This window comes from Bos mutus, chromosome 20 (assembly GCF_027580195.1).
Source record: "Bos mutus isolate GX-2022 chromosome 20, NWIPB_WYAK_1.1, whole genome shotgun sequence".
Lineage (NCBI taxonomy): Eukaryota > Metazoa > Chordata > Mammalia > Artiodactyla > Bovidae > Bos > Bos mutus.
This window is the reverse complement of record NC_091636.1, coordinates 29506708-29533633: the sequence shown is the minus strand read 5'-3', so window position 1 is coordinate 29533633 and position 26926 is coordinate 29506708. Positions and strand designations below refer to the sequence as shown.

The window sequence follows — 26926 nt, the reverse complement described above, 5'->3', positions numbered from 1 at the left end:
TCTCTCCATATCTAAAATTTTACTGCAAGAAAGGCAAAAAGGTTCCTAAATAAATAAGCATATTGATTTAAAGACTTTACTTATGCTCCTCCTCTAATATGGATGGTCACAATGCTAATTTTTTAAAACAGAAAACTAGATATAGCAACCTTGTGTTCCAAATAAATGAATAAACACAGGAAGAAATAGCAAATGTTAGTAAAACCTTTTCCAACATTTCATGGTTTTATAATTCATAGGTCTTCTGGGAGACAGTTACACACCAACCTCTCTTGCTACTTAAGTTTGTCATTTGTCTGCTTTGAAAAATACTTCTGATGTATCCTCATATCCCAAGAAAGTTTTAAGAAAGAGTATAACATTATAAAAATCTTAACATTTGGAATTTAAGATGAGGACAGGACAGAGAATAGATGGCTTGGTGAAAATAAAATTTTCAAGTAAAACACTTATGTTTAGAAAAATTCATTTACTAAATATAAAGTTCTTAAAGCATTATCTAATTACAACTTCTATGTGGGAAAAAGAAAATTTCTATATTAAGAAATAACACATCACATTAATATGCACTTATCAAACTAGGAATATTAGCTGCTGAATTTAAAGATATGCCAAAAAACTTTAGTTTTTTGCAATTTAAGTTTTGAACTTTCTAAAGTTTCTCTTACATGCTTCAATCACAAATTAAAATTCCTAAAATTAACTAGAAAATTTTAAAATAATTCAAAATAAATCACTATACACTGGCATGAAACATTAAAATCTGAGTAAATACAAGATTAGTGAGATTTTAAGGTCATTAACCCGCTTGCTAGCACTTAAGAGTTGAAACCTTACATATGGTCTGGTAGTCTAACACAGGCATTTTGTAGATGAAAGAGAGATGAAATGAGTGTCAGAGTTTAAGACTTATTTCCTAACTCCAAGTGTAGTGCTTTTACTAACTACAGAAGCACTAATGAAACACCGTAACTTCTCATTTAGAGGCCAATCAGTCTCTCAAAAATTACCCGAGTGCATTCTGAGTGTCTGACAACATCCCAGGAAGGGAATACTCAACTCTGAGAACACCTCTCACTACAGTGTAAGCTCCATGAGGACAGAGATCCTTATTATTCTGTTCACTTTCACTGCTCTTGAGCCAGCAAACTGCCTGGCAAGGAGTGGTGCTCCATAAATATTCATGTAATAAACAGAGTCAAGAGAGATACATTACATGTATAGGAAACAATCAAATGACTATGTCATTTAAAAATCAAGTTAGTTTTCAAGCTTTGTTATAAAAGTAATTTAAAATGGTTGTAGAATAGTTAATGAAAAGGTTTCATGTATACTGTTAGAAGGTTTAAAAAAGTTACAAGTCTATGAATAGAATGATTCTACTTTTTGTTAACAATTAAAATAGTACATGGCCATATAACTGAAGTACAGAATTAAGGCATTAACAATTACCTGGTGATGGTATTATACATGACTTCATTTTGGTTAAATCAACTTTCAATCATACAAATATGATCACCCATATAGTAAGTTTTTAGTAAATCCTACATTCGATTTGTGTATAAAAGAAATCAATCTCTCTAGCAAAATGCTTTCTCATTTGCGAAGAATGAATTTATTACAAAAACCCCCAACTAACAACTGACTGCTCATCAAGCATCCAAATGCTTTAGTAACACTTTCATTCCATATCTTTAAAGCAAGTGATTCCTACAAAATGAAATCCTTTAAAATGAGTAATTCTTCATATATTTTAGTACATCTTAAAGACTTATTAAAAAAAAATGTAAAAAACTTTTAAGTAGCTTTCAACACAAACCCTACTTACCTTCAGATTTCAATTTTGTAAGAACAAAAATCAGGTAGTTGTTAAAGTCTGGATATTGATTGAGTTGTTCCAGTTTCTAGAACAAACAGTAGTTAAGGAAACTTATAAGGAAGGAATTCAGTATTTTTAATCTAAAATCAATAATCTCTTTTGTGATTTTTAGGCCTGCATTTTTTTTTCAGTAAGAATAAAGTTATCCTATTAAAACCATCAATACACTATTCCAAGAACACACCAATGGCTGTGTTAAACCTCTTATGAGCTTTATGGTTAAAATATTAAACTATTTTACATCAATTATTTTCAATACAAGTAAGTCAACTTCCACCTTCAGTATAGGTGCACATTGTATGAAAAAAATTTTCAAAACAATTTCTTTGACCTATTTGAACTAAAAAAAAAACACAAACCTTAATCAGAAAGGTATTAACATATAAAATAATGACAAAAAGGAAAAGCATTCCAAATGAACAAAAACAAGTCTTTCAGAGATCACTTACAGAAATTAACCTTATAAAAATCGCCTTTTAACACTATTAGAATTTTTCTTCAGAATTCAAGAAATTTACATAAAATGCTATTTATGTACAAGTCCACATATCAAATCTTATTATATAAAGTCACTGTTATGAAATTACTGCACTGCAATAGTTCTACAATTATCCCCTCTCCCCTACTCCCCCACCAGGATCTGCCATTACCAGTGACACACACGTGCAGGTTTCCATCCTGTGGCAGGCGACAATGACATACTGCTCTGCTACGTCTTTCTTCATGCCCTTTTAAACCCTAATACGCTTTTTAATAACACCTCTAATTGGGTTTTATTAGAATTTTCTCAGTAGACCTAGATCTTTAAATTAAATCCACTATACAAACTCCAGGCACACCATATCAGCTATTTATCACACACTAGAATATTCTCAGTGTTCAGTGGCCAGAACATAAATTAACTATCAACATACATTTCTCTAGAAGCTGTACTTTCTTTGACCAAAAAACCCTAGTGATTTCTTTTTTTAGTGAACAGCCAAGATTAACAGTATGCTAATATGCTAATAATTTTTCATAAATACTTCCTAATAAGGTTTACTTCCTAGGAACTTAAGCTATCTATCCATATTATTATAACGGTCTTTCTAAAAGTGCTCAAGTCTATACAAAAACAGTAATTACATTCTTTGCTAAGGAAACAAAGAACAAGGTCATCATTAGGCACTTTGAAAATATAGAGCAGTGTGTATTTTTAAAATACTATTAACCTTTATCTACTGAAATTTAAATTGTTCCTTATGCAGACAGTATACTATGCTCCAGGCATACAGAATGAACTGTAAATTTGATTCTTAGCCCAGGCACAGTACTGAGCATACAGAGTACTTAATAAATAACGCACTAAAACAAGAAATTATGATATACAATGCTACAGAATAAATTACAATGTGGTTTGTGACTTGGCTAACTTAACTGTCATACTAACACCTATAATTCATCAAAACTCAACTTCTATCATTTCTAAAGCTATGATAATACAAATTAAGATTGCGCAACAGCAATGTTTCAAATACAAGCTCCAATACACCCCAAACCAACTACTATTCCCTCAGTACTATGTAGCAAAATGGCTTAAGAAAAACAAACACCAAACCAAGCAGACCTAAATCATTAACACCTCCATTTTAAAATAATCAGTATTAATTAATCAAAAGGCTAGATACTCGCCTATTCGAGGTTTTAAATTACAGCAATGCAGTACTTTGAGAAACTTTATTTACCAGAGCTTTTCAAGTAATTCGATTTAACCCCAAGTTTATAGTATTTTAAACTTAAGTCCAAACTACACCAAAAGAGCTTACCAAATTCCGTACTAACCAATTTCCCCTCTTTATTAACAATAAAAATTAAGAGGCATTTTTGAACACAGGCTGAAGTTTTTAAACAATTAACTTCATCTTAAAATAAAAGTTATTTTATGATCGGGTGAATTTGTTTCCTTTATTAGATGCAGGAAGAGCTCTCCATTTGACCGCAGTTTAGGGCACTGCAGAGCGCACACACAGCAGAGGTTTTGGTTCTTCTGTTAAGCCTTTCTGCCAGTAAAGCCTTAGCAACAGGACCGCTACACCAGCAAACTCGGTCAAGACTTGGGTAACTGAGCAGACCGTCTCGAGCCAAAGATTTCTCACTTGGGAGGCAGGGAGCTCGCAACAGGTGTTAGCCTGAGCAGCCCCGAAGTGAGTCCTGAGAGCCCTCATTCCTAGGTCTCCGGCTCTTCAGGATCAGGGCCTGGAAGAAATCCCGGGCCCCACACCCAGGGAGTTCAAACCCCGCGCCGGCTCCACCCTACTCAGGCCGGCGAGCGCGACCGCGCACGCAGCGCGCCCGCCCGGCCCCTCGCTTCGCCCGCCGCCCCCTGCACGCCCGGCGCATTGTGTGGGCCGGCTCGCCGGGGGTCCGCGCCGGCACCCAGCCACTCCGCCTTCCTGAGCGGCCCGCCGCGAGGGAGGACGTGGCGCCCGGCCGGTGCACATGTCGCGATCGCGGGCGGCGGCTGGGCGCCCCCGGCCTCTTGTGGCCGGAAGCCGCCGGGCCAGGCGGCGGCCCGGGCTCCGGGCACGAGGGCCGCGTGCGCGAGGCGCCGGGCAGGGGCGGCGGCGGCGGGCGGGCCTTGCTCGCGGGCGGGCGCGCGGAGGGCGGAGGGATCCGGGAGCGGGGAGGGGGAGGGGCGGCGGGAGCCTCCCGGCCGGCGAGAGCGGGCCCGGCGCGGCAGAGCGGCGCGGGCGGTGGCGAGGCCTCGCAAAGGATACTTGTTGCACGGTTCTCTGGATGGTGGTGTCGGGGGACTGGGACTCCTTCAGCAGCTGCAGGATTTGCTGAAGCCCTTGCTCGTCAGGTTTCCACTCATACTCCATCTTGGTTTGCTGCAAATAAAGCCAGACACAGGAAGAGACGGAGCAAATGTTACTCCCCGTGCACAGGCCCGAGGGCTTCCCGCGCCGAGCAACCCCCGTTCCTCCCCGCCACAACGACCCTTGCGCTCCCCGGACGCCTCAGACCTGCCTGGGGCGCCCCGAAGGAAGTCTCGGACGGTGAAACCCGGGGGAACTGATCCTAGCAGCTCGGCCGCCAACGTCTGCTGCTGCCGCCGCGGCCGCTGAGCGCAAGGAGCCGACCAGACTGAGTCACCGCGAATTTGCAATCTGGCCCCTAGATCCGCTCACGGGAGCCCCCTGGGTCCTAGTGCCACGCAGTTTTCTCCAACCTAACCCAACTCTAGTTCCACCCAGATTATTACTGATTTAAGGGCTAATCTAAAAAAAGCAAACCCCCTGCGAGACACCTGGAGATCTGATTTGGGATTTTAATCATTTTAAATTAACATGGTTAATAATTAAGAATGACTGTTAATAGGGAAAAAAGCCTGCTAATTCCCCTGACGGCTCAACAATACTTAGAATAACAAATGTTTATATTTAAATTTGATATATAAAGTACTAAATACTAAAATTTAGTCTAAAATATTAAAAATGGATTGCATCACAACTCACACTTGAATAAACACTACATGTTGCATTTACATTTGCAAAACGACTGAAAAAAATGCATTCTTTCATAAACTTCAATTTTTGAACTCTTTAAGTTAAACTCCACCTGAAATAACCACATTCACAACTAATGACTTAGGGCTGAAGAAAAAAAAACAAGAAAAAGAATGTAACTTTACAACTGGATAGTGTTTAATTCTATTAATGTGTTTTCACATACATTTTATTTTATTATCACTCTGGCCGGAGGGGATATTATTTGCCCCCTCAGTGGTAACTGTAGAGCAAAAAGATCACAGGAAATGACAATAGTTAATTAGTTAAAACTGGGAGGAGTACAGGTTTCTTAAACTACTATGAACTGCATCTACTATAATAATGGAAACTATCCTATCAATGACAGTTTCTTTGAATGCTTAAACAAAACTTAAGTATCCAGCATGAATTATTTGTAATTCAGCATGAATTTGCTGAAGGAGGGGCTTTTTCATAACGACCTACTATTATACTTGATAGTTTGAAATCTGAAATTAGTCCCTTCCTAGTAGGAGTCTCTTCCTAGCTGGGGTTAAAAAAAAATTACCTGACCTTACAGTTCGTTTAAAAAAAAACACTAACAACAGTTAGTATTGTTTTTCTTTCTTATATTTGTAAAAAAAAAAAAAACGTTCCCTCTCTCCTTCACTTTTATTTTCTGCTTAATATCCTGTAATCTGGTTTTCTTTACCAAATTCTACCAACTTCCTCAATGACCCAACCCCCTAATCCCCAAACAAAAAAATGGTATCTGGACATAATATCTATTAATAATATTGTCATGTTTTTATTGGAGTCTCATTCTGTGTGTTTATATATTTTATAATGATGAGACTGTTGTTTCTGGGCCAATTCCATATATCATTAAATATTTAGAGTATTTTTAAAAACAAAGTATTCCATTGTATTTCTGTGCCATAATTTTAAGAAACGTTTAATTGATATGTACAATAACCTGTACAAATCATAAGCATACAAACTTATGTATGTTTATAAAGTGAATATACCTGGTGTAACCAACATCTGCATCAGGATAAAGATCACTACTAGTACCAAGGTTTCTCTTGTACCATTCTCGGTCAGCAACTCACACTGTGATCCCTATTATAATTTCTATCGTTAAAAACAACTCCCCCTTCCCTCCTGGCTTTTTTACTTCAGAAATTTCAAAAACAATTACAAAAACAATATTACAACACATTAAACAACATGGTTGTACAAAAAGTTAATTTAAATCCATCACTAAACTTACAGCCCTAACAGAATCAGTTTTACTAGTCTGAAACGAATCCATCTACACCTTTCTCTATTCGCAAACATATATATAGTTCTGGTTTGTATTTTAGGATCATGCCACATTCTGTATTATTAAATAACTCTACAACTTTTAAACACACAACATTGAATGGCCATCATTCCAGGCCACTACATATAGATTTAACTTTTCATTTTTTAATAGATGCACACTGGGGGAGAGTTCTGACAAAACATGGTCCACTGGAGAAGGGAATGGCAAACCACTCCAGTATTCTTGCCTTAAGAACTCCATGAACAGTATGAAAAGGCAAAAAAGATATGACACCAGATAAGCCCCCCAGGCCAGTACGTGGTCCAATATGCTACTGGGAAAGAGTGAAGAAATAGCTTCAGAAAGAATGAAGAGGCTGGGCCAAAGTGGAAACGATGCTTAGTTGTAGATGTGTCTGGTGGTGAGGGATTTCCCTGGTAGCTCAGACGGTAAAGCGTCTGCCTGCAATGCAGGAGACCTGGGTTCGATACCTGGGTCAGGAAGATCCCCTGGAGAAGGAAATGGCAACCCACTCCAGGATTCTTGCCTGGAGAATTCCATGGACAGAGGAGCCTGGTAGGCTACAGTCTATGGGATCGCAAAGAGTTGGACAGTACTGAGCGACTTCACTTCACTTCACTCACTTCTGGTGGTGAAAGTAAAGTCTGATGAAAGTCTGACGCTGTAAAGAATAATACTGCTTAGGAACCTGGAATGTTGGGTCCATCAATCAAGGTAAATTGGATGTGGTCAAGCAGGAGATGGCAAGAGTGAACATCGACATTTTACAAATCAGTGAACTAAAATGGACCAGAATGGGTGAATTTAATTCAGGTGACCATTATATCTACTACTGTGGGCAAGAATCCCTTAGAAGAAATGGTATAGCCCTAATAGTCAACAAAGGAGTCTGAAATGCAGTACTTGGGTGCAATCTCAAAAATGACAGAATGATCTCTGTTTGTTTCCAAGGCAAACCATTCAATATCACAGAAATTCAAGTCCATGTCCCAACCACTAATGCTGAAGAAGATGAAGATGAATGGTTCTATGAAGACCTACTGGAGAAGGCAATGGCACCCCACTCCAGTACTCTCGCCTGGAAAATCCCATGGACGGAGGAGCCTGGTAGGGTGCAGTCCACGGGGTCGCTAGGAGTCAGACATGACAGAGCGACTTCACTTTCACTTTTCACTTTCATGCATTGGAGAAGGAAATGGCAGCCCACTCCAGTGTTCTTGCCTGGAGAATCCCAGGGACGGGGAAGCCTGGTGGGCTGCCATCTCTGGGGTCGCACAGAGCCGGACACGACTGAAGTGACTTAGCAGCAGCAGCAGCACCAGCATGAAGATCTACAAGACCTAGAACTAACACCAAAAAAGAGGTCCTTTTCATTATAGGGGATTGGAGTGCAAAAGTAGAAGTCAAGAGATACCTGGAGAAACAGGCAAGTTTGGCCTTGGAGTACAATATGAAGCAAGGCAAAGGCTAACAGAGTTTTGCCAAGAGGACACACTTGGTCATTGTAAACACCCTTTTCCAACAACATGAGACAACACTACACGTGGACATCACCAGATGGTCAATACTGAAATCAGACTGATTATATTCTTTGCAGCTGAAGATGGAGAAACTCCATACACTCAGCAAAAACAAGACCAGGAGCTGCCTGTGGCTCAGATTATGAGCTCCTTATTGCAAAATTCAGGCTTTAAACTGAACAAAGTAGGGGAAACCATGAGGCTATTCAGGTATGACCTAAACATATCCCTTATGAGAATACAGTGGAGGTGATGAATAGATTCAAGGGATGAGATCTGGTAGACAGAGTGTCTGAAGAACTATGAATGCAGGTTCCTAACACTGTACAGGAGGTGGTGGTCAAAACCATCCCAAAGAAAGAGAAATGCAAGAAGACAAAGTGGTTGTTTGAGGAAGCCTTACAAATAGTTGAAAAAAGAAGACAAGAGAAAAGCAAAGGAGAAAGGGAAAGGCATACCCAATTGAATGCAGAGTTCCAGAGAATGGCAAGGAGAGATAAGAAAGCCTTCTTAAGTAAACAATGCAAAATAGAGGAAAACAACAGAATGGGGAAGACAGATCTTTTCAAGAAACTTGGGAGATACCAAGGGAATATTTCATGCAAAGATGGACGTAATAAAGGAAAGAAACAGAAGAACCTAACAGAAGCAGAAGAGATTAAGAAAAGGTGGGCAAGAATACATAAAAGAACTATATAAAAATACACAAAAGAACTATATCCATGGTTATATTGATAACCATGTGGTGTAGTCACTCACCTAGAGCCAGACATCCTGGAGTGTTCAAGTCAAGTGTGCCTTAGAAAGCATTACTAAGAACAAAGCTAATGGAGGTAGTAGAATTTCTACTGAGCTACTGAGCTATTTCAAATCCTAAAATATGATGCTGTTAAAGTGCTGCACTCAATATGTCAGTAAATTTGAAAACTCAGTAGTGGCCACAGGACTGGAAAAGGTCAGTTTTCAAAGAAGGGCCATGCCAAAGAATGTCCAAACTCCTGCACAATTGCATTCAAGTCAGATGCTAACAAGGTAAAGTTTAAAATTATTCAAGCTAGGTTTCAACATTATGTGAACTGAAAACTTCCAGATGTACAACCTGGATTTAGAAAAGACAGAGGAACCAGAGATCAAATTGCCAACATCCGCTGGATCATGGAAAAAGCAAAGGAATTTCAGAAAAACACTGACTTCTTCATTAACTAAAGCCTTTGACTGTATGGATCACAACAAACTGTGGGAAATTCTTCAAGAGACAGGAATACCAGACCACCTTACCTGCCTCCTGTGAAACCTGTATGCAAGTCAAGAAGCAATAATTAGAACTGGACATGGAACAATGGACTGCTTCAAAATTGGGAACGGAGTACGTCAAGGCTATATGCTGTCACTCTGCTTATTTAACTTATATGCAGAGTACATCATGAGAAATGCCTGGCTGGATAAAGCACAAGCTGGAATCAAGATTGCCGGGAAAAATATCAATAACCTCAGATATGTAGACAACACCACCATTATGGCAGGAAGTGAAGAGAAACTAAAGAGTCTCTTAAAAAAGGTGAAAGAGGAAAGTGAAAAATCTGGCTTAAAACTCAAAATTCAAAAAACAAAGATCATGGCATCCTGTCCCATCACTCATGGCAAACAGATGGGGAAAAAAATGGAAGCAGTGACAGACTTTATTTTCTTGGGGTCCAAAATCACTGCAGATGGTGACTGCAGCCATGAAATCAAGACTCTTGCTCTTTGGAAGAAAAGCTATGACCAACCTAGACAGCATATTAAAAAGCAGACATCACTCTGCTGACAAAGGTCCATAGAGAGAATGCTATCTTCCCATGTGGTGCTAGTGGTAAAGAATCCACTTGTCAATGCAGGAGACATTAAGAGATGTGAGTTTGATCCCTGGGTTGGGAAGATCCCCTGGAGAAGGGAATAGCAACCCATTCCAGTATTTCTGTCTGGCAAATCCCAAGGACAGAGGAGCCTGGCTGGCTACAGTCCACAGGGTTGCAAAGAGTCAGACACAACTCTTTCCAGTAGTCATGTACAGATGTGAGAGGTGAAACATAAAGAGGGCTGAGCACTGAAGAACTGATGCTTTTGAATTGCGGTACTGGAGAACATTCCTGAGAGTCCCTTGGACTACAAGGAGATCAAACCAGTCCATCCTAAAGGAAACCAACACTGAATATTCAGTGGAAGGACTGATGCTGAAGCCAATACTTTGGCCACCTGATGCTAAGAGCCGACTCAGTGGAGAAGACCCTGATGCTGGGAAAGACTGAAGGCAGGAGGAGACAGAATGAGTTGGTTGGATGGCATCATCAACTCAATGGACATGAGTTTGAGCAAACCCTGGGAGATAGTTAAGGAAAGGGAATCTTGGCATGTTGCAGTCCATTGGGTGGCAAAGAGTCAGACACGACTGAGTGACTCAACAGCAACAATAACAAAATACACATAATACAAAATTTAGCATTTTAACCATTTAAAGTGTACAATTTAGTGGCATTACGTACATTTTCACTGTTGTGCAACCACTGCCATCTCTATCTCCAGGACTTACTACAGTAACAGTCATTAAAGTTAGGAGAATACTACCTTAAGGTAGCGAGAGATATCTCAGGGTTATATGGATAACATCTGAAGTATTTCAAGCTAAATGTGCACACCAGGATTATGAGGTAGAAATCATTTACTTAAGCAGTGAACTACATCTATATAAATTAAATAGAATATCAAGATTAATATTAAATTTTCTTAAAATAATTACCATTCTTTTTACATATTGAAGATTCAGAAATGTTTCAGAAATGGACTTAGTACTTCAAATTTTTCTCTTTTCACTTCAGTCACTCAGTTGTGTCCGACTCTTTGCGACCCCATGAATCACAGCACGCCAGGCCTCCCTGTCTATCACCAACTCCTGGAGTTCACTCAAACTCATGTCCATCGAGTCGGTGATGCCATCCAGCCATCTCACCCTCCATCGTCCCCTTCTCCTCCTGCCCCCAATCCCTCCCAGCATCAGGGTCTTTTCCAATGAGTTAACTCTTCACGTGAGGTGGCCAAAGTATTGGAGTTTCAGCTTCAGCATCAGTCCTTCCAATGAACACCCAGGACTGATCTCCTTTAGGATGGACTGGTTGGATCTCCTTGCAGTCCAAGGGACTTTCAAGAAGCTTCTCCAACACCACAGTTCAAAAGCATCAATTCTTCGGTGCTCAGCTTTCCTCACAGTCCAACTCTCACATCCATACATGACTACTGGAAAAACCATAGCCTTGACTAGACGGACCTTTGTTGGCTCTGCTTTTGTAATATGCTATCTAGGTTGGTCATAACTTTCCTTCCAAGGAGTAATGTCTCTGCTTTTGAATATGCTATCTAGGTTGGTCATAACTTTCCTTCCAAGGAGTAAGCGTCTTTTAATTTCATGGCTGCAATCACCATCTGCAGTGATTTTGGAGCCCCCCAAAATAAAGTCTGACACTGTTTCCACTGTTTCCCCATCTATTTCCCATGAAGCGATGGGACCAGATGCCATCATGTTGATTGGTCCATGACATTCAATGGTAAGTCTCCTCTCCCCCACAAATGGCATTTCAATAAAAACCAAGACAGTTATTTGAATTATCTATATAGAAGATGGCACCAGAATAAAAAGTTTGCAAGAGGTAACTAAAATAACTGTAGTCTTCAGAAGACTAAAACTTGAGTCCTAAACTGTTAAGAACTTGAATTTACATTAAAAACTTGAATTTACTAGAGTTGATGGGAGGTAAAGAAGTCAGACTAGTTAAAAAGTAAAAATATCTATTTTTTTCCCCCTGCTACAGGGGTTGTAAAATCTAGTTTAAAAAGCAGACAGGAGGTCTGGACTCAACCAACCTAAATTTAAGCCCTAGTTCTTTCACTTAGTAGCTGTGAAAACCTGGGCAAGATAAATTAATCTCTCTGAGCCTCAGTGTCCCAACTATAAAATGAGAATATACTGACTCTGTAATAGGATTATGGGTACTTGCCTGGCATACAGTATGGTTTGAAATTTAGTAGTTTTGTTTGTTACATCAATGATTTTCTGCTGCCTGCAACATAAAATCTAACTTCTTCTTTTTCATGGACGAGGCCCTTCATGATCTGGCCCATCATCTCCAAGGACAGCTTTATTTCTTACAATTCAATGTCCAACTTTTATGCTCCAGCAATACCAACTGCGCCTCTCATACCTCTAAGTCTCTGCATAGGGACTGCCTCTCTGGAACGCCCTATTTATAATCATTTTATTTATTTCTTTTTGGCTATGCTGGGTCTTCGTGGCTCCATGGGCTTTTCTCTAGTTGTGGGGAGAGGGGCTACCGTCTAGTCGCAGCCGGTGGGCTTCTCATTGTGGTGGCTTCTCTCGCTGTGGAGGACTCGCTCTACAGTGTGTGGGCTCAGCAGCTGCGGTTTCTGGGCTCTAGAGTGCAGGCTCGAGTCATGGCGCACGGGCTTTGTTGCTCCACAGCGTGTGAGATCTTCCCGGACCAGGGATCAATCCTGTGTTTCCTGTATTGGCCAGCAGATTTTTGTTTTTACCACTGAGCTACCAGGGAAGCCCTAGAATGCCTGCTTTACATCTGACCATTTGGCAAACTCCATCTCACTCATCAGAGATATGCTCATTTACTCAGTTTCCAAGTATTTACTGAGTGTCTTCCTTGGCACTACAATTGATACTGGATACTATTTCTTTTCTGTAACATTATTATAGGACCTCTCCACAAGACTTAAGTACTGATTTTTTTTTTCATCACAGATCTATAGTTTGTGGCTATTTCCATTTCACCAACAGCCATATTATAATTATTTCCAGGTCTGTCTTAGCAACCCATCATGTGTTCCTTGACAGCAGTGACTATCTTTTTGCCTTTTTTGAATCACTATAGTAATTTATTAAGTATTTGCTGAATAAATACTCTTGCTGTTAATTACTAAAATACAACTCGTCCAATAATTCAATTAATCTGAGCAACGACCATGTACTCAGTGAGCATTAGAGACTCAAAGTAAGTAAAATACTGTCCTTGCCCTTAGTTCTCATTCAGTGGCAGAGTCAGATAAACTGTCTACAAATGAAGTGTATGAATGATGAACAACAGGAAAAGAGAGGAAAGAAAATACATTTTGCTAGGAAGAAATAAGTGCTTTTCTCCCATATTTTTCTCTCCTAATTTCAATTAAATTCAAACAAATATTTACTGAGCAGTCAGATGTTTCTACCTAATATGGAGAATCACTATGAATGTGATAAATGTTGCCATCAGTGACATGATTTCCCAAAATGGTGACCAATTCTTTGGTAGAGTTCCAATTCTTGGTGTAATCTTCCTTCAAATAATACAGTAGTTTTATTCCTGGAAAACTCAACATTTAATTAAAATCCTGCAAAAAATTCCATATGCAAATGTGAAACTAAGTTAGGTTTTAGGCTCTGACAGCTGTAACAGATTTTTTTTCAGCTATGTGATTCCCTAATGGAACATTCAGAAGTCATTCAAGGCTCTAGACAATTCTTAAAGATGAACATAAGCACTCCTCACCTGCTAAGTGATGGAGCCCCTTAGTTACTAGCCCGTCCCCTCAGAGAGCAGCACTGCCTCAGTGGAGAATGAACACAGTAGGGGATAGTACAGAGGGCTGTGGGGACATTATGCCAAGAGGTCAGTTAGAGGTCAGGAAAGGAACTTCTTGAGGAAGTGACTTTTCACCTGAGATCTAAGGCAATGGCAACCCACTCCAGTACTCTTGCCTGGAAAATCCCATGGATGGAGGAGCCTGGTAGACTGCAGTGCATAGGGTCATGAAGAGTCAGACACAACTGAAGTGACTTCACTTTCACTTTTCACTTTCATGCATTGGAGAAGGGAATGGCAACCCACTCCAGTGTTCCTGCCTGGAGAATCCCAGGGGGAGCCTGGTGGGCTGCCGTCTATGGGGTTGCACAGAGTCGGACACGACTAAAGCGACTTAGCAGCAGGAGCAGCAATAGGAATTAACAAAAGACTGTGAGAAAGTGAGATGAAAGCAGGGCTAGGAAGACTTCACAGACTACTATGTAAGGAAGTTTGGACTTTATCCTAAGGCTAATAGAAAACTTGTGAAGATGGTTATGAAGTCATAACACAAGTTATAAAAGATATGATCAAATAAAAATATGGAAAAGGACTACTCCTCCTAGGAAGTAGAAATGGGGAAGGACAGGGTCATCTTCTGCTGTGCAGTATTATGCTAATTTCTACAATAAGCATATTTTTATAAGAAAAATTAGTTTTTAAAAAATCCATCAGGCTGCAGTGTAGGAAAATCACTTGAAGGGGCAGGAGGAGTCACAGGAATACCTAACTGTCCAATTTGCATTTAAAATGGAGTTGTTTGCTAGAGGAAGGGCTGTCATGTTTCAGGAGCCAAAATACTACCCCAAATTCTAGGATTTAAATATTAAAAATTTAATATCTTATTATTTTGTCTATTACAGTAATAGCTAATATTTTCTTTGACTGCCAGGCAATGCCCTAAGAACTACGTAACTTAGTTATTCCTCAGAAGTCTATAAGATATTAACTACATTTTATAGATCAGTAAACTAAGGTGCAGAGAAGTAACTTGCCCAAGGTTACTCAGCAAATGACAAGCCATGACTCAAACCCAACTAACCTGGTTCCAGAGTTCAGTCTCTAGGCCCCTGATAAGACTGCCTTTTAAACAGAAACATCAATTTCTGTAACCTGGAAGCTAATAATAAAGAAAACCATTTGTATACTAAAGAACTATTTGATATCTTTGGGCTTCCCTGGTGGCTCAGTGGGTTAAGAATTCGCCTGCAATGCAGGAGACCTGGGTTCAATCCCCGAGTTGGGAAGATCTCCTGGAGAAGGGAACAGCTACCCACTCCAGTATTCTGGCTTGGAGAATTCCATGGACAGAGAAGCCTGGCAGGCTACAATCCATGGAGACTAGAGAACCATTTGATATCTTAGTAGTGAGGTGAAAGAGAAAGTAAAAATCATATTTCACTATTATAAAAATAGATCTAAAAAAGCAATATGTATATAGTGTGGGAAAAAATGAGATATTTTAATAGCACTTGAGTAGATGAATTCATAACATTCTAAGTCTAATCTTCACAACATCCCTTTCTTGTAAGTAGGTGGCAAGTATTATCTTCATTCGACAAGCAGATAAATCAAAATACAGCTTAAGTAATTTGCTGAATCATTTGCTGAATGTGAATCAGATCTTTCAAAATAAAATGTTCTTTACAAAAAAAAATACTATGATGAACAAGGAAGAAAAAAAAAATCAGAGATGCCTACAGAGCTAAAAAGATCATGTTATTTTTTAAGAAGTTATTTAATAAAACTTTTAGAAGAAATTGAACCAAATTTCAGGTATGAAGGGGACAAAGGAAAAGTCTAAAGGTAGCTGATTATTAAAACTTTTTAAAAATGAGTTTTTTTTTAATGTCAGAGAAGGAAATATCAACAGGCTTGGTAAATAAAAGATATCAGTAGAACTAGAAGGTTCTTTAAGAGATTCTATAAAGTAATCAGAGATTAAGGATCAAAAAAGAAGAGAGGAAAAAGTAAAAGCAACCACTGAGGCCAAGCTACTTGAGAAAATGAGCTCAACCAGATTAAAGGGCAGGGATCACAGCATATGGACCCTCTGATGTTACATGGTGCTAGATACAAAGTAGGTTTAAACAGTTCTTGACTTACTGACTAGGATCTTGTTCACCACTTGGAAGAATTATGCTAAGAGGTTAAAATTACAATTCTCTGACTTCACAATTTATTGTCATCTAAGAGCTGAAAGACTAACAGAAAAAAAAAAGGAAATGGAAAATAAGTATTATGGAAGATGTAAATAAATGTATTCTTAGAGTGCCCTTTCAGGAAGACCTCTGAAGATGACTAGACATGCAACTCAAGGACTAAAGTTTACAAACAAATATTTTAAGACTAGTATCAAAATGAGCAGGTGACAAGAAGGAAAACTTGATCTCAAAACTCACTCTAATCTACAATCAGTTACTTCTTATATATAGTTCAGTTTATTTAATATTCACAGCAGCACTATGAGGTAGATATTAACTCCACTTTATGTTAACTGAGGTTCAAAGAGGTTAAGTAGCTTGCCCAGCCAGTATGTGGCAAACCAAAGTATGGACTGTGTCTAGTAATAAGCAACCCTGTTATCATTTATGGAGCACTTCTATGTGCCACTAAATATACTAAATGATATAAATGCATGATCTCCTTTAATTCCATGAGTAGGGATTACTATTTTACCCCCACTTTGTAGAAGAGTAACAGACTTCAGACAAGTTGAGTAAAGTGTCCAAGGTCGTAAAGATAGTAAATAATAAAGGCAAGACTCAAGCTCAGATCCACCGAACTCCAGAGCCTGTGCACTGAACCATGCTGCCATATTATTCTAATTCTGCCACCTCATGAACATGTGACTAACCCTTAACAGAACTCTTGGGTCTAGAGTTCATAGGTAGGTTTATCTTTTTCTTTCTATTTCATGAATTCTCAAGAACTCAAAAGCTCTGTTACTTAAGGGTCTCCTTTCTTTAAGTTCAGGTATGATAACTACACTTTGCTTTTCAATACAAACTTTTTATTATACAACAAAATAAAAGGCTGATAGGAGTAATACTTCCCATATATTTAACTTTCAGTTACATAATTTTCATCATTAAAACACCAATTCTCTGTTGACTTTTAAAACAAGATTAAACTATATCACAATTGGTCTCACTCTCCGTGTATGTTATTTAAACCAGTGGTTCTCAGTCCTAAGTGCACATTATACTCATTGGGGGCTTAATAAAATATGATGCCTGTTCCTTATGATTCTACACAGGAGTGGGACCTAAGACCCAGGCATGGGTATGTTTAAATAACTCCCAGGTGGTTCCAATATACAGCCAGTTGAGAATCATTAATATTAGCTTAATAAGCCTGCTCTTGGCAATTTTTATGAATTTCTTATCCTAATGAGCAGCAGTGTCCTAGCTGTAACATAAATGACAGAAAACAGAAGAAAGAGGAAGCATGCAGACTGTACTGATTAATATGAAAATATTCCAACCACTAGAAAAATGTCTTTGATGAAAACCAAAACATAAGAACATACTGTCTAAAGTCACATCAGTTTCCACTACTTAGTAAGGACTGTATGTGTTGGAAGCTATGAAGTACAATGGTCATTTACTTCATAATTTATTCAAGGAGTTTAGTAAGGAGTTGCATTTAGGTTTTTATAAATGGAAACTTTTCAGTCAATATACAGGGGGACAAGTAAGTTGTCATTATATAAATTAAATACATTAAGTAAACTATTAGGTAAAACATACTAGACAATCATGGTTCTTGACTGGCCAAATATGATTTAAATTCATATATCAAATCAACTTATTTGGCAAATAATAATCACATCTTTCTTCAGATAGCAATATTAAGACATTTATAAAAGTGAAAGAAAACCTCTCTAAATAATAAGCCCACACATTAAAATACAAACATACAAAATAAGTAAATTAGGTCCCTGATTCTTTTCATATTGTATATTCATTAATGAGCTTTACTAGGGATATTCCCATTGCTACATTCAACCGATTATGCTCAATGAACATGTTAACTGTACTCTGGCATGGTTTGTCAAAGAAGGCGATGGCACCCCACTCCAGTACTCTTGCCTGGAAAATCCCACGGATGGAGGAGCCTGGTGGGCTACAGTCCATGGGGTCACTACGAGTTGGACCCGACTGAACGACTTCACCTTCACTTTTCACTTTCAGGCACTGAAGAAGGAAATGGCAACCCACTCCAGTGCTCTTGCCTGGAGAATCCCAGGGACGGGGGAGCCTGGTGGGCTGCTGTCTATGGGGTCGCACACAGTCAGACACGACCAAAGCGACTTAGCAGCAGCAGCAGCATGGTTTTTATTTCCATGACATCAATTTAAGAAAAACATTCTTTTAACAACATAATTGTAAATTCTACTTCAGAATGCTGACTGATCATTGCCAACTGGTTTCAGGTAAACAGACTGCTGAATAACTTTCAAAGTACTGTCATATTTTATCTCTGTTTTTCAAAACTAAACTGAGTTTAGTGAGTTGAGGAAACAGTTTCAATTATGTTAAGCAACTTGCCACAATTCAGCTGGTTACTAAAGGCTAAGATTTGGGTTAGATGGCTGAAAACTTCTCAAGCTTGGGGAGAGAAATGAACATCCAAATCTCATACAGGTTAAATGTGAAAAGGGATACATCAAGAATTTATAATTAAACTGTCAGAAGTCAAAAATAAATGGAGAATTTTGAAAGCAGCAAGAGAAAAGCAACTCTTAACATATAAGGGAGCCTCCACAAGACACAGATTTCTCAATGGAAACTTTGCAGGGACAGAAAGAGTGGAATGACATTATTCCCAATATTGAGGGAGAAAAACATTTGTCAACCAAGAATATTATACCCAGAAAGCTCTCCTTCAGAAACAAAGGATAAAGACATACCCAAACAAAAAAGCTGAGGGATTTTATTGCCACTAGAACAAGAAATGATAAAACAACATTCTTCAAGTTGTAAAGAATGCTTATTAAAGAAAAGTATATTAATTAATATCCTAAAAACATAAATGTATAAAACTCATTCAGTTCAGTTCAGTTCAGTCGTTCAGTCGTGTCCGACTCTTTGCAACCCCATGAATTGCAGCATGCCAGGCCTCCCTGTCCATCACCAACTCCTGGAGTTCACTCAAACTCATGTCCATCGAGTCGGTGATGCCATCCAGCCATCTCATCCTCTGTCGTCCCCTTCTCCTCCTGCCCCCAATCCCTACCAGCATCAGAGTCTTTTCCAATGAGTCAACTCTTTGCATGAGGTGGCCCAAGTATTGGAGTTTCAGCTTTAGCATCATTCCTTCCAAAGAACATCCAGGACTGATCTCCTTTAGAATTGACTGGTTGGATCTCCTTGCAGTCCATGGGACTCTCAGGAGTCTCCTCCAACACCACAGTTCAAAAGTATCAATTCTTCGGCTCTCAGCTTTCTTCACAGTCCAACTCTCACATCCATACATGACCACGGGAAAAACCATAGCCTTGACTAGACGGACCTTTGTTGGCAAAGTAATGTCTCTGCTTTTGAACATGCTATCTAGGTTGGTCATAACTTTCCTTCCAAAGAATAAGCGTCTTTTAATTTCATGGCTGCAATCACCATCTGCAGTGATTCTGGAGCCCAAAAAATAGTCTGACACTGTTTCTACTGTTTCCCCATCTATTTCCCATGAAGTGATGGGACCAGATGCCATGATCTTCGTTTTCTGAATGTTGAGCTTTAGGCCAACTTTTTCACTCTCCTCTTTCACTTTCATCAAGAGGCTTTTTAGTTCCTCTTCACTTTCTGCCATAAGGGTGGTGTCATCTGCATATCTGAGGTTATTGATATTTCTCCCAGCAATCTTGATTCCAGTTTGTGCTTCTTCCAGACTAATGTTTCTCATGATGTACTCTGCATAGAAGTTAAATAAGCAGGGTGACAATATACAGCCTTGACGTACTCCTTTTCCTATTTGGAACCAGTCTGTTGTTCCATGTCCAGTTGCTTCCTGACCTGCATATACGTTTCTCAAGAGGCAGGTCAGGTGGTCTGATATTTCCACCTCTTTCAGAATTTTCCACAGTTTATTGTGATCCACACAGTCAAAGGCTTTGGCATAGTCAATAAAGCAGAAATAGATGTTTTTTTGGAACTCTCTTGCTTTTTCGATGATCCAGCGGATATTGGCAATTTGATCTCTGGTTCCTCTGCTTTTTCTAAAACCAGCTTGAACATCTGGAAGTTCATAGTTCACGTATTGCTGAAGCCTGGCTTGGAGAATTTTGAGCATTACTTTACTAGTGTGTGAGATGAGTGCAATAGTGTGGTAGTTTGAGCATTCTTCGGCATTGCCTTTCTTTGGGACTGGAATGAAAACTGACCTTTTCCAGTCCTGTGGCCACTCCTGAGTTTTCCAAATTTGCTGGCATATTGAGTGCAGCACTTTCACAGCATCATCTTTCAGGATTTGAAAGAGCTCAACTGGAATTCCATCACCTCCACTAGCTTCATAATATATTATGAAACACAGATTCACTGACATTTTAAAGGTGGTATTTAATTTATTTACAACTCTAGTTTAAAAGTTTTTTTCAAAGTATTAAAAATAACCAAAGCTACAATACTTTGATATTGCAGCCATGAAATTAAAAGAAGCTTACTCCTGGGAAGGAAAGTTATGACCAACCTAGATAGCATATTAAAAAGCAGAGACATTACTTTGCCAACAAAGGTCTGTCTAGTCAAGGCTATGGTTTTTCCAGTGGTCATGTATAGATGTGAGAGTTGGACTGTGAAGAAAGCTGAGTGCCGAAGAATTGCTTTTGAACTGTGGTCCTGGAGAAGACTCTTGTGAGTCCCTTGGACTGCAAGGAGATCCAACCAGTCCATCCTAAAGGAGATTAGTCCTGGGTGTTCATTGGAAGGACTAATGCTAAAGCTGAAACTCCAGTACTTTGGCCACCTCATGCAAAGAGTTGACTCATTGGAAAAGACCCTGATGCTGGGAGGGATTGGGGGCAGGAGGAGAAGGGGACGACAGAGGATGAGATAGCTGGATGGCATCCCCAACTCGATGGACATGAGTTTGAGTAAACTCCAGGAGTTGGTGATGGACAGGGAGGCCTGGCGTGCTGCAATTCATGGGGTCGCAAAGAGTCGGACACAACTGAGTGACTGAACTGAACTGAATATAAAAATATGGAAACTGTAACATCAGTAATCTAAAATGTGATAGGGAGATATGTGGAAGTATAAAGTTTCTGTATGCTTCTGAAGTTGTTATCAGTTTAAAATAGGATGTTATTTTTATGTGAGCCTCATGGTTACTTCAAAGGAAAAATCTATAGTAATACACAGAAGATTATGATAAAGGATTCAAAGTATAACACTACAAAAAGTCATCAAACCACAAAGATAGCAAGAAAGGCACAATTTACAAAACAGCTAGAAAACAATTATCAAAATGGCAACAGTAAGTCCTTACATATCAATAATTATCTTAAACATTAAACATAAATAGGTTAATTATCCAATCAAAAGACAAAATGGTGGAGAAAAATTTCTAAAAAAATTTTAAAACACACAAGATCCACAATATGCTGTCTAAAAGAGACTTAGTTTATCTTTAAGGACACAAGTAGATTGAGAATGAGGAATGGAAAAAGATCCCTCAAACAAATGGTAACCAAAAGAAAGTAGAAGTAGCTATATTTATAGTAGACAAATAAAACATGAAATTAAAAATGGTCTAAAGAGACAAAAAAAATTCATATTATCATAAAGGAATCAATCCATCAAAAAGATATAACAACTGTAAATATATAGTACCTAGCATCAGAGCACCTAAGTATTAAAGCATATAATCACAAAACTAAAAGAACAAATAAACAGCAATACAGTAATAGTTGGAGACTTTAATACTCCACTCTTAACAAAGGCTAGATCATCCGCACAGATAAATAAGGAGACAGTGGAACTGAAAAACACTGTAGAGTAAATGGCCATGTGCTTAGTCACTCAGTTATGTCCGACTCTTTGAGACCTCATGGACTACGGCTCACCAGGATCCTTTGTCCACAGGGCTTCCCCAGGCAGGATTACTGGAGTGGGTTGCCAAGCCCTCCTCCAGGGGATCTTCCCAACCCAGGGATCAAACCCAGGTCTCCAGCATTGCAGGCAGATTCTTTACCATCTGAGCCACCATAGAGGACCAAATGGCCATAATAAACACATACAGAACATTCCACCCAAAATGGAATGGAACACACATTCTTCTCAAGTACACATGAAACACTTTCCAGGTTAGATCATATGCAGGCAACTAAGCAAGTCTCAACAGATTCAAGACAGAAGTTATATCGAATATCTTTTCTGATAACAATGGTATGAAACTACAAATCAACAATAGGGAGAAAGCTGGAAAATCCATAAATACATAGAAATGAACACATTCCTGAACAACTAATGGATCAAAAAAGAAATTTAAAAATGAATAAAAATATATCTTCAGACAAAATGGAGTAAAAACGCAACACACCAAATCTTATGAGATGCAGCAAAAGCAGCTCTAAGAGGTAAGTTTACAGCCAAAACCACATACATCAAGAAAAAAATAAAGATATCAAATAAAAAACCTTACCCTATGCCTAAAGATACAAGAAAAAGAACAAACTAACTCCCAGTTTAGCAGAAGGGAATTTAAAAAATTAAAGCAGAAATAAAGGAAGCAGTGAAAAACAAAATAATAAAAAAAAATTACCAAAATCAAGAGTTGGTTCTTTGAAAAGATAAACAAAATTGACAAAAAACTTTAGCCTAAACAAAGGAGAACTTAAAATTATAAATGAAAGAGGAGACATTATAACTGATACCGCAGAAATACAAGGGTCCCAAGAGACTATCATCTGTTGCTCAGTTGCTTAGTCGTGTCAGACTCTTTGCAACCCCATGGACTGCAGCATGCCAGGCCTCCCTTTCTTTCACCATTTCCCAGAGCTTGCTCAAACTCAGGTTCATTGAGTCGGTGACGCCACCCAACCATCTCACCCTCTGTTGTCCCCTTCTCCTCCTGCCTTCAATCTTTCCCAACATAAGGGTTGTTTTCAATGAGTCATTTCTTCCCATCCAATAGCCAAAGTACTGCAGCTTCAGCACCAGTCCTTGCAACGAATATTCAGGACTGATTTCTTTAGGATGGACTGGTTGGATCTCCTTGCAGTCCAAGGGATTCTCAAGAGTCTTCTCCAACATCCCAGTTCAAAAGCATCAATTCTTCAGCTCTCAGCCTTCTTTACTGTCCAACTCTCACATGCATACATGACTACTCGAAAAAACATAGCTTTGACAAGATGGACCTATGTTGGCCAAGTAATGTCTCTGTTTTTTAATAAGCAGAGGTTTGTCATAGCTTTTTTCCCAAGGAACAAGTGTCTTAATTTCAAGGCTTCAGTGTCATCTGCATATCTGAGGTTATTGCTATTTCTCCTGGTAATCCTGATTCCAGCTTGTGCTTCATCCAGCCCAGCATTTCACACCATATACTCCACATATAAGTTAAATAAGCAGGGTGACAATATACAGCCTTGATGTACTCCTTTCCCAATCTGGAACCAGTCTGTTGTTCCATGACCGTTTCTGACTGTTGCTTCTTGACTTGCATACAGGTTTCACAGGAGGCAGGTAAGGTGGTCTGGTATACCAATCTCTTTAAGAATTTTCCAGTTTGTTGTGATGCACATAGTCAAAGGCTTTAGCATAGTCAATGAAGCAGAAATAGATGTTTTTCTGGAATTCTCTTGCTTTTTCTATGATCCAACAGATGTTGGCATTCTGTTTCCTGTATTTAAAAAGATGGTAAAAGGGGTATGATGTAGTCTCTGGTTCTCCTGCCTTTTCTAACTCCAACTTGAACATCTGGAAGTTCTCGGTTCACATAATGTTGAAGCCTAGCTTGGAGAATTTTCAGCATTACTTGGCTAGAGTGTGAGATGAGTGCAATTGTGCAGTAGTTTGAACATTTTTGGCATTGCCTTTCTTTGGGATTAGAATGAAAACTGACCTTTCCCAGTCCTGTGGCCACTGCTGAGTTTTCCAAATTTGCTGGCATATTGAGTGCAGCACTTTCATAGCATCATCTTTCAGGATTTGAAATAGCTCAACTGGAATTCCATCACTTCCACTAGCTTTGTTTGCAGTGATGCTTCCTAAGGCTCACTTGACTTTGCACTCCAGGATGTCTGGCTCTAGGTGAGTGATCACACCATCGTGGTTATCTGGGTCATGAAGATCTTTTTTGTATAGTTCTTCTGTGTAATCTTGTCACCTCTTCTTAGTATCTTCTGCTTCGGTTAGGTTCATGTTTCTGTCCTTTATCAAGCCCATCTTTGCATGAAATGTTCCCTTGGTATCTCTAATTTTCTTGAAGAGATCTCTAATCTTTCCCATTCTATTGTTTTCCTCTTTCTTTGTATTACTCACTTAGGAAGGCCTTCTTATCTCTCTCTGCTATTTTCTGGAACTCTGCATTCAGATGGGTTTATCTTTCCTTTTCTTTTCCTTTCACTTCTCTTCCTTTCTCAGCTATACATTTGTAAGGCCTCCTCAGACAACCACTTTGCCTTCTTGCATTTATTTTTCTTGAGGATGGTTTTGATCACCGCCTCTTGTACAATGTTACGAACCTCCATCCATAGTTCTTCAGGCACTCTATGAGATCTAATCCCTTGAATCTATTTGTCACTTCCACTGTATAATCGTAAGGGATTTGATTTAGGTCATACCTGAATGGCTAGTGGTTTGCCTACTTACTTCAATTTAACTCTGAATTTGGCAATAAGGAGTTCATGATCTGAGCCACAGTCAGCTCCCAGTTTTGTTTCTGCTGCCTGTATAGAGCATTTCCATCTTTGTTTGCAAAGAATATAATCAAGCTGACTTCAGTATTGACCATCTGGTGATGTCCATGTGTAGAGTCATCTCTTGTGTTGTTGAAAGAGGGTGCTTGCAATGACCAGAGACTGCCATTATACACAAATAGATTGGACAAACTAGGAAAAATACATAAATTATCAGAAACATATATGATGTACCAAACTGAATCATGAAGAAATAGAAAATATGAACTGACAAATAATGAGTAAGCGGACTGAATCAGACAGAATCCTAACAAAGACCAGATCAGGATCAGATGGTTTCACTGGGGAATTCTACCAAACATTTAATGAAGAATTAATATTAATTCTCTCTTACCAAAAATGAAGAGGAAAGAATACTTCCAAATGCAATTTATGAGGTCAGCATTTCCTTGATAGGAAAACCAGATAAGAACACTAGAAGAAAACTACAAGCCAACATCTCTGATGGATACAGGAAAAAAAATTTCAACAAATTACTAGCAAACCAAATTCAACAGCACTTTCAAAAGATCATATGTCATAATCAAGTGAGATTAATCCCTGGGATGAAAGGCTGATTCAACACACACAAATCAATTGATTTGATATATCACATTAACAAAATGAAAGATATGAATAATGATGTCAACGGAGGCAGAAAAAACATACAGAATTCAGTATCCAGTATCTATTAATGATAAAAACTTTCAACAAACTTGATATAGAAGAAACATATCTCAACATAAAAAAAGGCCATATATGACAAACTCACAGGTAGTATTATACTCAATAATGAAGATTGAAAACTTTTTCTGTAAGATCAGGAATAAGATAAGAGTGCCCATTCTCAAAACTCCAATTCAATGGAATACTAGAGCAATCATGCAAGAAAAAAAGCAGTAAAAGACATCCAAATTAGAAAAGAAGAAGTAAATTTGTCTCTGTTTGCTGATGACATGATATTACACATAGAGAATTATAAAGATTCTATCAAAGTAATAAATGAATTCTGTAAAGTTACAGGATAAAAAAAAATCAACATGCAAAAACCAATGCACTTCTATACACTAACAACAAATTGTTTGAAAAAAAAATCCAGTTCCATTTACAATATCATCAAAGAGGATAATAAAATACTTAGGAATAAATTTAATGAAGGATACCAAAGTCTGTACACTGAAAACTATAACATCCTGAGGATAGAAAATGAAGAAGAAACAAACAGAAAGATATACCATGTTCATGGACTGGAAGATTATTATTAAAGTGTCCATAATACCCAAAGCCATCCAGAGATAATGCAATCTCTTTTGAGATTTCAATGTCTTTTTTCTTTACAGAAATAGAAAAAAAAAAATTCTAAAATTCATATGGAACCACAGAAGACCCTAATTAGCCAAGGCAATCCTGCAAAAAAATAATAAAGCTAGAGGCATCACACTTCTTGGTTTCAAACTGTATTACAGAGCAAAAGAAATCAAAACAGTACTGGCATAAAAACAGACATATAGACCAACGGAACAGAACTGAGAGCCTTGAAATAAACCCATGCATATACAGTCAATAATACTTGACAAAGGAGCCAAGAATACTCAGTGGGGAAAAGATAGTCTCTTCAATAAATGGTGCTGGGAAAACTAGATCTTAGTCTCTCAGTTGTGTCCAACTCTTTGCGATCCCATGAACTGTAGCCCACCAGGCTCCTCTATCCATGGAGTTCTCCAGGCAAGAATACTGGAGCAGGTAGCCATTCCCTTCTCGAGAGGATCTTCCCGACCCAGAGATTGAACCTGGGTCTCCTGCATTGCAGGCAGATTCTTTGCATATAAGCCACCAGGGAAGACCTAGGGAGAAAACTGGATATTCACATGTGAAAGAATGAAACTGGACCACAAAAATAAACTCAAAATGGATTAAAGTAACATTACACTGCTAGATTATTTGCTTGATGGTTTATGTGTGGACATATATGCAAGATGGAGATAAATCTGTACGTGCCCTAGCAAGACTATGGTAGCTCTTGGTAAAATTCTGGCATTAAATGATTAAAATATATGAGTACCAGGCAAGCTATTGATTACAGCTATACTTACTGTATTTAAAAACATGGTAAAAAAGGGTATGATGCAAATAA

The 26926-nt window shown here is 38.7% G+C and overlaps 1 protein-coding gene across 3 annotated transcripts in view; it reads right to left on the bottom strand.

Annotated features, from left to right (window-relative positions):
* Window positions 1–26926, bottom strand: part of TNPO1 (transportin 1) — a 93708-nt gene that overhangs the window by 47956 nt on the left and 18826 nt on the right. The window contains exons 1-3 of one of the 3 annotated variants that reach the window (XM_005889332.3): window positions 4885–5004; window positions 4636–4749; window positions 1829–1904 (exon numbers count right to left, since the gene is read on the bottom strand). In XM_005889332.3, coding sequence (XP_005889394.1) covers window positions 1829–1904; window positions 4636–4740 — 181 coding nt within the window. In that variant the 5' untranslated portion in view covers window positions 4741–4749; window positions 4885–5004. Of the gene's footprint in view, window positions 1–1828; window positions 1905–4635; window positions 4750–4884; window positions 5005–26926 lie in introns of those variants that run through there. The other 2 variants (XM_005889333.3, XM_005889331.3) reach the window with 2 other exon arrangements.